The 16,074-nt window shown below is 36.7% G+C and overlaps 1 protein-coding gene across 4 annotated transcripts in view; it reads right to left on the bottom strand.

Moving 5' to 3' along the window:
* The window catches only part of cadm1b (cell adhesion molecule 1b), a 176,376-nt gene extending 172,062 nt beyond the window's left edge, over window positions 1–4,314 (bottom strand). Inside the window, exon 1 of one of the 4 annotated variants that reach the window (XM_084127098.1) lies at window positions 4,127–4,314. In XM_084127098.1, coding sequence (XP_083983224.1) covers window positions 4,127–4,202 — 76 coding nt within the window. In that variant the 5' untranslated portion in view covers window positions 4,203–4,314. The remainder of the gene's footprint in view (window positions 1–4,126) is intronic. The other 3 variants (XM_084127096.1, XM_084127097.1, XM_084127099.1) reach the window with 3 other exon arrangements.
* Between the last annotated feature and the right edge of the window lie 11,760 nt (window positions 4,315–16,074).

Here is a 16,074-nt window from a genome sequence, read left to right as displayed (position 1 = left end):
TATGAATGAAATCCATTCCCAGTAAATAGCATGTCCTTGCATTACACAATATTCTAGGTGGTTATATGAGGATTCAAGAGCACTTACAGGAAGAAAAAGTGGCTTTGAAGCCTCCTAAAGGAAAACCTATATCTCTGGCCTCAGACAAAAGCATCATTCACACACTGAAAAGCCCCTGTTAATACAGGCATCAGCGTCTACAAACTAACGTCCATTACAAATGGGTTTTTAGCAGTGAATAAATTGGGTAACACAAAAGAATAACTCTAAAATATCAGGAATATAAAGAAACTTTTTAACAGTTTTTAACAGAATACTTCAATCTCATTCCCAGAACAGAATAGAAAGCCAATATCTTGCGGAAAACCTGTTGATGGATGGGAGGCAGAAAAAGCTATTGTGGCAAGCCATTTGAATCTTTATTCATTAAAGGATTAGTTCACCTCAAAATGAAAATTTCCTGATAATTTACTCACCCCAAAGAAATTAAGTTTTTTGAGGAAAACATTTCAGGATTTTTCTCCACACAATGGACTTCAACGGTAACCAAATTGTTGAAGTCCAAATCAATGCAGTTTCAAAGGGCTCTGCACAATCCCAGTCGAGAAATAAGGGTCTTATCTAGCGAAACCATCGGCCATTTTCTAAAAAAAATAAAATACATATATACTTTTTAACCACAAATGCCCGTCTTGTACCATCTCTGAGAAGCGCCATGTATTACGTCATCACGTTGGAAAGGTCACGAAAAATAAAATAAAATAATAATAATAATAAATTAAAACAAAGATATCGGACGATTTTGAAGTTGGAGGAGAAAACGAGATGGAATTTTTCGCCCTTCCCTACCTTTTTGAACCGGAGAACACAGACAAATAACTTAAATAGATGACGTGACGCGTGACCTTTCCAATGTGATTACATAATGCCTGGCGTGTCGCAGACCAGCACAAGACGAACAATTGTGGTTAAAAAGTATATAAATATTTATTTTATTTAGAAAATGACCAATCGTTTCGCTAGATAAGACCCTTATTTCTCGACTGGGATCGTGCAGAGCCCTTTGAAGCACTTCAAAGCCCTTTGAAACTGCATTGATTTGGACTTTCAACAATTTGGTTACCGTTGAAGTCCATTGTGTGGAGAAAAATCCTGAAATGTTTCTCTCAAAAAAACTTAATTTCATTTCCACTGAAGAAAGAAAGACATGAACATCTTGGATGGCATTGGCGTGAGTAAATTATCAGGAAATTTTCATTTTGAGGTGAACTAATCCTTTAAAGCTAACTCGTGTATTTTTTTAGTAACAAGTATAGTATACTAGTATAGAATAGAATATTCTATTATTACTAGCAAGCAATACAATAGTGACAATATCTTTCTTAATTTCACTTATTCTACTGTCAGGAATCACTTTCCCAATAGTGACATTTTTCACTAGTATCTACACTTTTGACCAGTTTAACAACTAACTATTCATTGGGCACTTTCACATAGGCCTATTGATTGGGCACTTTCACATATGTATTAGTCACTTTAACTATTCAAATAGCTACAATTTTGTATTCCAGTTTTCCTAGTCAAACAATTAATGGACACTACTACCTACTTATTAGACTAAATTGTGTATTTCAGACTAGTAACATTTTGATTGAATAAAAAACACTGTGACCAGTCCTCACAATTGACAAGTAAAAAGGCAATTGTAACTAGGTAAGAATTGTTACTAGTATCTAAATGGATACTAGTGAAACTAGAATATATGCTAGTATCTATTTGGATAGCTACAGACCAGTAAGCTTAGTAATAAATATAGTAGTACGTAATGAATAGTTAATAGTAAAACTGGAACAAGCACCAATACTAACAAAACCTATTGAGAAGTGAATTGATATCTGAATGAAAGGCATTTGTATAGCGCTTTGCTATGTACTACAAGCACCAAAGGACTTTACAATCATATCAGGGGTCTCTCCTCACCCATCCACTAGGATGATGCGACGGCAGCCACTGAACAACAGCGCCAGTGCGCTCACCACACACCAGCTACAGCTGGAGAGGAGAGAGAGAGTGATAGAGCCAAATCAAAGGATGGGGATTATTAGGAGGCCATGATTGATAAAGGCAAAAGGCCAATTTGGACAGGACACTGTGGTTTCACCTCTAGTCTTTACGAGAAGTTCCATGGGATTTTTAATGACCACAGGAAAGTCAGAACCTCGGTTTAACGTCTCATCCAAAGGACTATACTGTGCTTGTTGTGTCCCTGTTACTATACTGGGGCATTAGGACCCACACAGACCACAGGGTGAGCACTCCCTGCAGGCCTTACTATCACCAGCAGCAACCTGGTTTTCCCTGGAGATCTCCCATCCAGGTACCAACCCTGCTCAACCCTGCTTAGCTTTAGTGGGCAACCAGTCTTGGGGTACAGGCTGATCACAGATCTCTATAGGACTCAATAATAATGAAATAGTTAAGGCTACTTGACACAACTGGGATAGTATCCATGGGCGCAGAATACGTGGGGACTTTTAATTAAATGAAAATTTCCCCCCCTTTTTTAAGGCAAGTGTGTTCACGTAGAGGTTTTCATGGGCCAATGTGAAAAAATTTCGATTTAAATTTAAAGAGACAAGATTTAATTCAAGACATTTAATTCTTATTCTTATTCAAAACAAGGCGATGTGAGCATTATGGAGTCTGTTTCGTTCAAACCATAAGCTGGAGGGCGCCCTTGCGCAGAAAGTCCAAAACAGACTTATAGAAGTATTAACTTATGACGTTCCAGGAAATCCCTTATATGGACAAAGGCATCCAGCTATCACTAAGCTGAATAAAAAACAGTTTTGACTGATGAAACGGGAAGACAATAAACACACGATCACGACAATATGGTTTATGTGTGTTTTTCAAGTTATCTCAGGGTATTTTCTTAATAATAAAGTAGATGAATTATGCAGTATTACTTGACATAGCCTTTATTACAGTAGAAAATTATAAAATATATTTTCTGCCTTGTTCTGTCATAAAAAACCTCATTAAGTGTTAGTGTGGCTTTATTTATTTTTTTAACATTGTCTAAAATCTATAATGACTTAATCCAAAAGTGCTCGTATATTATCTATCTATCTATCCAAAAGTCTCCATAAACCAATTATAAAATTGTCATTAGGAAAATACAGTAAAAATATTACAGAACTTTTAAATGGTTGTTTTTCAGAGGTGCAATTAAAAGCAAGAAATAATAATAAAAAATCTTTCAATTAGATAAAGGTCAGAAAAAACTGGTATTACACATATTTCTGTCCCCCACTTCTAAAATGATAGCTACACCCCTGATAGTATCCAATGAATAGTTGTGCCAATAAAAAAAGATAGTAGTCACAATTGGATTAGCAGTAAATCAATAATAAGTAGCCATTCTAGTTACATGAAAGTGGGAGATAGCTAGTTACAGAATAAAGTGATAAATGTTAATACAGCTTGCCATAAGCGAACCTCACAGCGTGCTCCATCTAACGGAGGCGCGTTTCCATTGTAAAACTACTTTAAGCTGAAAACAGTCTTTTCAACAACACCAATGCAACAATAGCTGACTAGGTAAAATGACAATGCACGAACTGTACGTAGCCTATAAGTTCACACAAAGAACTGAAGATGACCTGTATGTTTAGAGAAGCAGACAAGTGCGCGCAATGCCGCTGTCACTCCATAAAGTCAATGCAAGTGTGTGTTATTCTGCACTGCGCGTGTTACTCGTTTAAAATCTATATTAACAAATGTGCATTAAATACAGAAGGACATCCAATACTCGTTTTCAGATCACCAGCATGTAATTCGGACATCTGAGCTGTGTGATACGGACTTGCGTTCCTCTCATCAGCAGCACTAACTGTACAGCATCTGACAATACTTTTCTCTAGCTAAACAAACAAAAACACAATTTAGAACAGTCAAACGTGCTAAAGAACACTTCATATGAAAGCTTTTTCCATGCAGAATATCGCAGGAAAACTATGCTTTACACAGCATCAGGGACGTGCGCAAGTGTTACATGTTGTTTACACACTGCTCTCGCTTCGATACTAAACACAAGCTTTCATTCACGCTTCGCTTGTCTCACCTTTATGCAGAAACGTTGCTAAAATCACGCAGAAAAAGAGTGAAATAGAGTGAGATCCGAGTCCCGAGATCGCCATGTTGAACACCTGCTTCGGACTGGCGGCGCTAAATCACCTAGAGACGCTCACAGGATCATGAGATGCGGAGAATTGGGAGGGAGTAAACACGCGCGCGCGCGCACGCACACACACCCCACAAACAAATGAGCGTGACCAAAGTATCTGTCAATTAGCCTACAGAAAGTGTCAGTTTTATTCAAATTTCGGGGAATTAAATTATCCCATTATACTGCCTTTACATTTACGTAAAGGTGTGGCTACAGTCAGCCTGTAATTCGGCTAAAACCAAACAAACCCTGACAGGATGATCAGAACCCTGACACGTTTTTCTTTCTATCTATCTATCTATCTATCTATCTATCTATCTATCTATCTATCTATCTATCTATCTATCTGCCTTAAAAAAATATTAATTTGGTGCCCATAATAATCTCCAATGTGAGTAAAGCACATACAAAAAATAATTTTCATAGAAAGGATTTACAATATTTAAATTTTTGTGAATTTGTTTTTTGTTTTTTTACAAAATGAATAAATTGGTCAAATGTTTTTTGTGAATCAAGCCTGTCTCTATAGCGCAAGCAGAATTTCAGTGTTTGACACACAAACAGCGCCCCCTGTGTTCATAATAAAGGGAGAGCAGCCTCAACAAAACCCAATATCAGATGAGACTAGGATTTAAACTATTTTTCACCTCCTCACTAATATGTCTTACATACGACATGTTCAGACAAAAACATATTTGAAATAATAGATCCAGACACAATAAAAACAGAAACATTTTTAAAAGAAGAAGAATAACCAACACATAGAGGCCTAAGTGACACAGCAAAATAGCGGTGTCATTGCAGTTGTCCAGCTGCCCACCCATAAATCACACCGAATACTCATCCATCTGTGCATGAGTATTTGTAGTGATTTATGAGTGCAATCATTTTGTTGCATTCTACTGCATTAACCCGTCAGTCATCTTAAGGTAGCAAAATGCAAATAAACTTCTGAGCATCCTGCTTTTCACATCCTTTGCTAGAGCTGACCTTTGGTCTACTTAAATGTCTTTTTCTTTTTTACAATTTTGTAACAGTTTTGTAAAATTATAAAATTACCCTACAGGGCTCACAAAATAATTAATACAAATATTATTGTAAAAAGAAAACCTACTGAACCACCAGCTTTCAGTATTTATAACTAGAAGCAAACTGTAAACAAAACCAAAACCAGCTTTTTTAGCTTCTGAGTTGTAACATGGTTATGGTTGGATGGTAATATCCTATGGTAAACAGTAGTATTCCTTGATATACTTTGGAGTACTATGTAAATAGCATGGCATTCTATGTGCATATGTTAATCATTCAGAATCATGACAACTAGAAGAAAATTTTGATCAGATACAGTCATTACAATGTAACTGGTCCTACTCAACCTGCTCCGAGAGCGACTCGAACCGGGGTCTCCAGCGTGGGAGGCGGGCACACCAACAAGAACGTTAAACACTACAGCCTCTAGAGCACCTCTTGAGGCCAGGCGAGTGAGGTTTACACATAGAGCTCTCCGTTACATTCACCCCCCCTACACCTCACTCCCATCCGGGCACCAAACGTAATCGGTTCTACTCAACCCGCTCCGACGCGCACTAACAAAGAAGCTAAACACTGCTGCGTCTAGCGTCAGTCGCTAGTGCGCGTCTTGAGGCCAGGGGAGTGAGGTTTACACGCACTGCTCTTACTGGCTTACGTCCGTTACAATAGCAGTGCCTATGATAGACACCAGAGGGCACTCCTTCCGTCTTTGTTATCTCATCATGGACTGCATTTCCAATTACCCATTGCCTGGACTCATTATGCCTGATTACTTTCATCTGTTTCTCATTACCCTTAACTCTGCCTATATAAGCCCTGTGAATTCACTCATTCATCGTGAAGTCTTGTTTGTGTCACACTGCAATTCTAGGCAGTCTTGCTTTGTTTTCCTGTGTTATGGTTTTGAACATCTACCCATTTTGTTTTTTAATTTGCCTGCGATTTGGTTTGGATTGTTTGCCCTGTGTTTTGATCTCTTACCTGTTATTTGAATTACGATTTTGGATTACCCTAATTAAACTGTACCCTGGTAATCCAGAGTTTTTGCGAGAGCACAAGTTGAATTTGCTCAGCGAGTTACTCTGGTGTCGAGTAATGATGCTCATTAAATATGCCCCTCGATCTGAGCTGCACCAATCACATCGGGTTATCTGATATAGGCAGGCCAGAGGCAAGCTAAACAGATGACGACAGCGCTGTGACGTCGAAGTCATTAGTAAACATTGCAAGATGGCTATGGATGAATACCAGTTGTTTGAAACGGCTTTGGCCGCTACAATGAACGAGTTAGACTTGGCTTTTTATCTAAAACAGGAACAGAAGACGCCGCTCGAATCGTTCCTTTGCAAGAAGGACGTTTTTGCTGTTTTGCCGACCGGATACAGTAAGAGTCTAATCAGAGAATGTCTAATAAGGTTAGTTCCGCTGGTAGCTGGGGTTTATTGTTGTGATTGGTCGCAGTGTTATCCAATTGCATGCAGCGAAATTTTCAAATGCACGCTTGGTGCTGCCCCTCAAGCTGGGCGATTTTCATTAGTCGATGCCAGACCATTAATCTTTTAGATTTAGGTCTGGATTTCCAGGCTAATAAAACTGCACTTGGATCCTCAACCCGTGTTTCAGAGCAGTATGTGACAATTAGCATGGTACAGTTTTGAAGAGGATAGGGAAACACTTTAGTTAAAACTCCAAAACTTTGCAAGTTGTTTTAGTGATTTGCAGCTCTATTCCAGTCAAAATGTTTTTGTTCCACATCCAGTTCTAAACAAGCAATTGAATCAATCGTAGCTCAAGTTTGCAACAAAAACAATCTCTTTTTCTTTTTTTTTACCCAGCAGTCACTATCAAGAATTATGAAAAGGCGGACTCATCAATTACATTGACAAATACACATTTTTCTCTGGAACACCAAAGAGAGGCGAAGCTATCCATATCAATAGCCCTATTCGTAGCGGACCTGAGAGACCAAAGCCTAGACTTCTCTGTTTAAATGTTGAGTGTAATTGAATTCTTAACTAAAGAATAGCAGCATATAACTGTGTGCTTGTGGTGGCGGTGTTAAAAAAAAGGAAACTGGGGAAAAATAAACAGAAAATTACAGCAGAGAAGTGCAGGGATTGGAACAGTGCATTATCTGCCCTGTCTGTATTGCCATGGCAGTACCAGTAACCGAGTAGACAGAATGCCATCTACTGTAATTGCTCAATCTATTTGCATCTTTTTTCTGAGTGTTTCTTGTCAATCCTCATTCTAAGGCAGCCACAGATAGCATTTAGAACCTAATTTTAATCTCCCAGCCAGTTTTCTTTGCAACGATTGATTTCCACGCATCAAAATCACTTTTGATATCATTATCCATGGCAGGCTGCCAACTTTACCGTTCTTAAAGGTACTGTAGCGAATTCTGCAATGAGATATTGTATAACAGCATGATAACAAGCTTTGGGTAATATCTTTCCGGGCTGTTGTATGTGACACAGTGTTTCTGCATCCCCAGGCTTCATTTTTAATAAATAAATATCAGTTTCTGACACTGTAAAAGGCTTATGTATCTAGTTTATGAAGTGGATAGTTCAGACTCTGAATTCTATATGTGTAGAGTTGCTATGCTCTTTATTTTAAAGTGAATTTAGGCATCAGGCTGGGTTTCCCGAAACCTTCTTAACGCTACATCGTTCTTAAGTTACACCTTAAGCTGTACCTTATCATTAATACGTGTTTCCCGAAACGTTCTTAGTTAAGTATACCTTCTGTCCTACAGTCATACGTTCGGAAGGTTGGTCTGGACCACTCTTAGCTTTACCCTATCACTGTTTCAGGTCTATATGAATATAATTCTGAAGTTTTAATACACCCAGACAGTGTTCAGTTAGGCTAATTCAAGTGTTTTCATGCAAAGAATAAAATTGTCATTACACTGATTGTTGTTAGAATTTTAATTATATTATTATATATAATACAATTTTATACATTTATTTTAATTAAAGAGCCAGTGAAAGCATAGGCTACTGTCAGTTAAGTCCTATTCGGACGCTAATATTGTTTATCATGGGCTCGTACGGTATTTTAAACATTTACAGGGGTAAGTCGGTTATTTTAGTGCCGTCCGAATCCATAATATCAGTGTTTTTTCTCACCCAACCCGCGTAAAAATCCCTGGCCAAATTAGTACCTACTGTTTTTTGACAAACAGGTCGTACGGTAATTTAATTGCCGTCTGAATCCACATCTCTGCGTTTTCAAGAAGAGATTCAAAATTCACTGTTTAAATCCTTTTTGATCACTGCCAAGCACCGTACGTGATGTACACTTTTATTACTGAAATGCTTGAAAGTATTTACAAGAACAATATTTCATCGCAGCTCCACCTCAGCAAACAAAAATGGGAAAGAGAAGAAAGCACATAAAAAATTTAAATGGTTATTATGGCAGCAATATATTATACAATTTTAAAATATGTAGGCAATGCTATTATAGGCTATTATAGTTTGGATTATTTTTTATAATATCCCATGAGTCCTAGTAAATGCAATTTCAACTATTTCTAAAGTGCTTTTTTATAAAGAACAGCGCTTTCTCACATAAACAGCCCCTGCAAGAGAGAATAATTGATTCTCGAGCCATCGATATCAATCAATTCAGCACCATCGCCACGGACAGCACCGGGTAACGTCGCACGTAAGAAGGTTTATCTTAAGCGGCTTCCTAAGGTATAGTTCGGGGAACATGCCTAGAAATGGTATACTTTCAGTTAGGTTATACCTTAAGAGTCTTCGTAGCGCGCTAAGAGACAACGTTATCGAGAAACTCAGCCCAGAACATTATAATGTAGCGTATGAAAATTAGATGATGGCAAAGGTGCGTTGTATAAAAATGTTTCAAATGTTTACCAAAAAAAAAAAAATCTATGATTAAAAATTGTAAATGGTTGAACATTGCATTATATGTAATTTTACTGCAAAATACTATCAAAGTTATGGTTTTTGCAAGTAAACAATGCAAATTACCATATTATTTACAGTGTAAAACAATAAAAGGACAATCCCAGAAGTCCCTGTGCATAATTTTATATAAACAATTTTATTTCTTCTCAATTTTGTTATCAGTAATGAACATTATAGGATGTTTTGTGTTATGTTAGTCATTATGTTAGTTTAGTCTTTGTGTGTATGACGCTGGCACTGTCTATATATGACTATTGGACAAGTTTTATGAACAGGCCACTTGCGGTGAACTCGATTCATCCCGTAGATTTTGGTAGTTAATATTACATCACTTAATTATAATATAGTTATAAGTTGTAAAATATACAGGAAAGCAATATACCATCCTGTAATACTGGAAACATTGTCACGATATTTCTTATGTTGAATATCTGGCAACCACAGCAAGTTTCTTTGTTAAAAATGTTTTACAATTAAATATCTACGGAGCTTTGCAAAAATAAAAAAATATATACAGAGGTTTGCTATAGCGCACAATAAATTTTGCGTGTGCAAGAGAAACTTTTCAAGTGCACATGGGAATTTTTTGCGAGCTAACATGTTGCAATTTCCGGTTTATATATATATATATATATATATATATATATATATATATATATATATATATATAATGTATTTATTTGTGCGCCACTGCCATTTTACTATGAAGAAAACGAGAGTAGCGATGCGCATGAATTAATAAAGATCTATTTGTTCAAATTTAACAAATAATTTGGCTTTCTTTAGGGCGATATAGGCTATCTGTACACTGTAAAAAATTATGTGATCAATAAGTTATAACAATATGTTTTTACATTGCTTTAACTCATCGAAATAAGTTAAGCAATTTTTTCAATTTTCAAGTCAATTCAACTTTTTTTGTCATACAAGATTAAACTTTTTAAGTCAGTTTAATATAATTTAAAGCTGCAGTAGTTTTTCCTCTTTGTCGCCATCTCTGTTCGAAATCTGCAATTGCAGTTATTGGCGGAATGTGGGTTGTGCCTCGGCACGGCACAGCGTGGATGAATCCTATTTGAGGAGAATGTGTGGCTGTCAGTCGCCGCGCCGGTGTGGAAACTGTCATTTGGAATCATAGATTCCACTTTTTGGAAGTATGACCAACATAAGAATTTTCACTGGAAAATGTAATCTGAACAAGAAAGTAAAATCCACTTTTCTTCTGACCAACTAAGGGAAAAAAAGCATTGCAGTAAATCGCACTGATTAAATCTAACGATCGCTTATCATATCACGTCAAACCGTGCAAATTATTATTTGTTCTCAAACTGTTAATGCTAACAACATCAGCATTGCACGACTACATATAAGTTACAGACATCCAAGTTGATTGTACTCAAAAATTTAAGGCAGCAATGTTTTTTATAGTTTAATATCACTTCCTTATGTCCGCTTGAGCGCATCCTGACGGCCAAGAAATGGACTGGTGGCGCAATACGGTTGTGTGCATTGTAGAATTTGCCAAGTTCAAGGGTTCATAAAAAAGACCGATACAGTAAAAAGTGCACAAAATCTTGCTTTCATTAGGGCAGTACGGTAAATTTGATAAATTACAACAAAAAGAAAATTCTAATATTGGTTGATAAACGATATGGTACCACTATATCGCGCATCCCTAACTCTTCAGGCACTCTGACATGTCCAGAGATTTCTTTAAGAAAAGAGTCCATTCAGACAGTTGGTTTTCTAAGGATTTTTTCCATCTTTCTAGGTCCAACATAAATCATACAAAACAAGAAAATGTGAGAGATGGTATATTGGATGATTGAAGCTTTCCTGTAGTGCAGGCTGGTCACAGCTCAGCCTGATCCCTGTAGCACATAAGAGCACTGAACCGCAAATCCTATCCACTGGTGAGACTGTGTATGCGTGTGTGTTTGTGTGCGCAGGTTGACCGCTGTGTGCCATTGAACTCTCCGGGGAACCACAGGAGGAACAGAGAGCCAAGACAGTTGAATTCCCTTTGTTTTGCCTTGAGGCTATGGCCGTAATGAATGCTGACAAAACTCATAAATTCCTCATACTGGGGTGCCACACATTTCCTCTAGCCCAATGGTATCAGTGCAATGGCAGTGGCAGATTTAAAAGGCATTAAGCAATTTATCAGGCCTCCACGATAGATGTGGAGGCATGCATAAAAGAATCACAAAGCATTCTGGACCGTTTCAAATCAGCGCTTCAGATCATCCTTGCTTATAGTTCTCTATCAAAAATATCGCTATGTAGAAAGAACAGTTCAATCCCTCTGGGGACCTCTCTGTTCAGATGCTCTGTCGGCAAGCCTGATTAAATGTGATTCTGCAGTGCATATAAACAGGTTTTTCAGAAAAGTTGCATCAAGGTCATGGGTTCGCATCCCAGGGAATATGAAAACTGAAGAAAAAAAATTCTGCTTTGAATACTCTTACAAGTTCCTTTGGATAATAGCATATGCTAAATGCATAAAGGTAAAACACATATAAGATCACTTATAGATCACTTGAAAGGCTTTTCCAAAAGGTAGGTAAGTGATTTAATTCAAAATGATTTGGTATAACTCAAATTAAATGCCTTGTGTTGTGGAAAACTACTAGAACTCAAGTGGAGTCGGAAATATTCTAATTAAGAGTTAAGAGCAGATGAAACACAAAGCAAAGTTGTATTTACAAGTGGGAAACTTGTAATTCTAAGTGTTACCAAATCATTTAATGCACAGACCAGCCGTGGATTATCTCTTACATACCAATATAGATCAGTGAACAGAAAAGCAACCCAGCTAACAAAAATATGTTCTTAGAATGTTTTGCTAACATTCCCATTAAGTTATGAAAAAATTATTTCAGTTTAAAAAAACAAAAAAACAAAAAAAACAAGGAACATTCCATTTCTATCATTTTGAAAATGTTATGAAAACGTTCTGAAAGTTTTCTAAACGTTAAAAACATCAGTTTTTTAAAAACATATTAAGAACTTTTTTGGTTTATGTGACCGTTTTAGGAACATTCCCATTCTAAGATTTTGGAAATGTTTCTGAACATTCAAACACCCTGAACGGATGGCCAGTCCATCACCGGGCTCACACACAGACACTTGAGTATCGCTTATTTACCTATGCTGCATGTCTGTGAACTGTGGTGGAAACTGGAGTAGGCCTACCTGGAGGAAACCCACACTGACACACGGAGAACCTGCTAACTCCTGGCTCAGCCGGAGCTCGAACCGGGAATCGTCTTGCAGCCACAAGTATGGATTTCAAGGTAACATCATTTTTAAGTAAGCTACCAAAAACTGTGTTAAAGTCCCCCTGTGGTGAAAAGCAACTTTTTAATTTGGCTATGCTTTAAGACAAACCATGTGCACATTCATATAATAAGTCAACACCATTGCCGAGTATTTTCTCTTTAAAACTGCAGTGACAAAGAACAAATCGCTGCTGTTTCTGACGTCACGAACTACCTTGTAAATTAACCAATCACGTCAATGTGTCAGCGGGCTTTAGCATATCATTAACAGAGAACTAGCATAGGAGTCTCGGGAGAAGCCAGTATATTTTTCTGTTGATATGAAAAAGCTTGTAGATTAAGCAATATCGTGGGTGTTACGATAAATATTGCGATGTTATTATGAACTATATGCCTTTCTCCACTGACGTTCTGAGTAGTTCAACGCGTTTCTGACTCTGAGAAGGCGAACGGGAGCATGGTTTGAGTAACATTAACAACACTATTAGCTGGATAATAACACAGTCAAGCAAAAGGATAATCATATTAATTACCTTTATGTGTTCGACGTTGTAAAGAGCGAGACCATTATGCAGCATTTACCTCAGTAAATTCAGTTGGCCGAGTGAATCTGAGCTGGCATGTGTGTGTGAGTGAGTGAGTGGGGGCGGGGCTAATTAGCATATTCATGTATTCGCTTATACTAAATTAAGCAAGGGTGTAGTTACATTCTTATTTTATGGCATGAAGAAATTTCATTTAAATATATAATTTTGGTGATCAAAGATGAGTTTTAATGATCAAACAAGTAGTAGCCTAACGTTTAAAAAATGTTTTGAACATCCAACTAAACCATTCCAAAAAGCATTTAGCAAATATTAATAACATCATAAAGACATTCCGAGAGTGCGGTTCTAAGAACGTTTTCTCTCAATGTTGTGAGAATGTTCATCAAGTAAAAAAAAGACGTTCCAAGTTGTTCTACGAATGTTTTCACTCAAAATTATGAGAACATCAGTCAAGTACAAATAACATCATAAGGACGTTTCAACAATGTTGTTATAAGAATGTTTCCTCTCAACGTTACGAGAATGTATTTTAACTATGAAAACATTATAAGACTGTTCCAGAAACATTATTTCAAGTACATTTTTTACAAACATTTACATAACTTTTACATAACATTAGTGAAAGTTATGGGAACGTTCCCTGTTCCCTTTTTTTTTTTTTTTTATCCACGCAAAATGGCGGAACAAAGAAATGGTAAAAATACAAGAATTTCACATTTAATTGCTAATTTTTTTTTTTGCTTATTGGAAGACTAGGTGCATTCACGCCATGTCATAATTACCGTAATTACGACTTGTAAAAAGGGTTCACATCCTCGTACAACTCGTAATTACAACTAGTAAACTGGAAATTTCCTGAGAGCTATGACTGTACTGTACCACCACGTGACCGTTGTACCTGACCTCTGCAGATTCAGTTTGGCATTGATAGTGTTGCCATAGAAATACATACTTCTGAGTCTGAGGACGTGCTCAGAGAAAATAACGTCATGTTGTCATCTCATAATTACAGTTATCACAACATAGCCTGAACACAGTGTTATTCTGTTAATTTATAGCAACAAGCTAACATCATACTCTTCTACTGAAATAAATTGTGAGTCCAAATTGTGGTTTGGACTCACATTGAGGTTCACTTATGAGTTTCCATGGTTCAAAGATTTCTTAGAAGGAATAACTACATTTTGGAAGACAGTATGATTTCATTAGGTGTAGTGTGACAATTGTACTTGTCATTGTATGTCAATAAAAGTCACATTGGTGAAAAAGCATTTTATTTTTTTGTACAACTATGACATACGGAACGTATAAATGTGTATGTGTGTGTTCTAGGAATGCATTTGCTTCAGTCATGAATGATGATGACAGTCTCAATGATAAACTACACCACCTATTCATTGCCTAGTGACGCGCAACAATTTACCCATGTTTTTTTTCCCCTGCTAACTGCAGTGTTGTATTAAAGCGCAGCACTCTGGTAGATACAGTGAGTCATTGTCTGTTGGAATAAAATAAACCTCCGTGCCTGATCGTGATGATCCTTTATGATCCTGTCAGCTTCTCTTTCAAGATTGACTGAATGTAATATCTGTTATATATTTTAAGAAATCTGTCAACATCAAAGTCTTTGTGGTATTTATTGCCTGTATTTGTGTTTCCTTGCTGTACAAGACTGTTATATTTTAGCATAGCCCTGGCAGTTATACATGTGGAAATGGAAAGCAGTTGTCCAACTCGTGTAGATATAAAACAGCACAGTTTTATAACATAATACATAATGCATTTTATTTACTGCTTTGCTAATTAGCTTTTGTTTAATTTATATGATGCTTCTAAATGGGTTTCGCCATAGGGGTATTTTTATGGATGTGCGAAGAATGATCTATTGAATGCTGGTGCTGCAGTCTTCTCTGTGCTGAAGAGGCAAGCACAAGAAATACGCAAATGTTCTTGCTGTGAGAATTGATTTAATGGCGCTCTGTTAATATTTAAAAAAATCTCAAAATACACACTGAAGGATAACCCTGTCCTTTCAACTGACCAGCTTCAAAACTTAAATTTTATTCTGATAGCAGAATAAAAAGGTTTAATTATTTGTAGGAAGGAAAGGAATGAGCGGCCAATCAAACTCTACACTGTAAAACTTTTCACTGTAAATTTACAGTAAAATACTGGCAGCTGGGTTGCCAGCCACATACTGTATTTTTACAGAACTAGTACTGTAAACAGCATTTACAGTATTGTACTGTAAAACGTTGTACTGTAAATTTACAGTAAAATACTGGCAGCTGGGTTTCCAGCCACATACTGTATTTTTACAGAACTAGTACTTTACAGTATTGTACTGTAAAACGTTGTACTGTAAATTTACAGTAAAATACTGGCAGCTGGGTTGCCAGCCACATACTGTATTTTTACAGCACTAGTACAGTAAACAGCATTTACAGTACTCCACTGTAATTACCAAATACAGTATATACCACATACTTTTACAATATTAAACTTGTCTACAGCAATAAATTGTATAGTAGTCACACTAGGAAAAAGAAAACAACATTTTCTGGGTTTTAAAACATTTATTTTGGTTAAAAGCAAAGATCAGAAAATTGCCTTCTGTGAACATGTTGGCTGAATTTTTTTAAACATAAAATTAAATTTTAACACTTAACAACAAATAGGTAACACTTAGCGCTTAATTAAAGGGATAGTTCACCCAAAAATTTAAATTGGACCATGATTTACTCACCCTCAAGTCATCCTAGGTTTATAAGACATTCTTCTTTCAGACGAATACAATCAGAGTTCTATTAAAAAATGTCCTGGCTCTTCCAAGCTTTATAATGGCAGTGAATTGCTGTTTCTGTTTTGAAGTCCATACAAGTGCAAACGAAATCCCATTCAAAGTCTGCAAGTTTTTGCAGAAGTGAGGACACCTGTAGGCTTACAGTGTTCTTTTTTTGCACAACTTGGCCAGTTTTCTTTGAAGTTACTTGTCCTTTCTTTGTTTTTGATCCACGTTCAGGATTGATGTCAAGAAA

This window comes from Abramis brama, assembly GCF_963993115.1.
Source record: "Abramis brama genome assembly, chromosome: 10".
NCBI classification, from domain to species: Eukaryota; Metazoa; Chordata; class Actinopteri; order Cypriniformes; family Leuciscidae; genus Abramis; species Abramis brama.
This window is presented reverse-complemented; position numbering and strand designations above follow the sequence as displayed.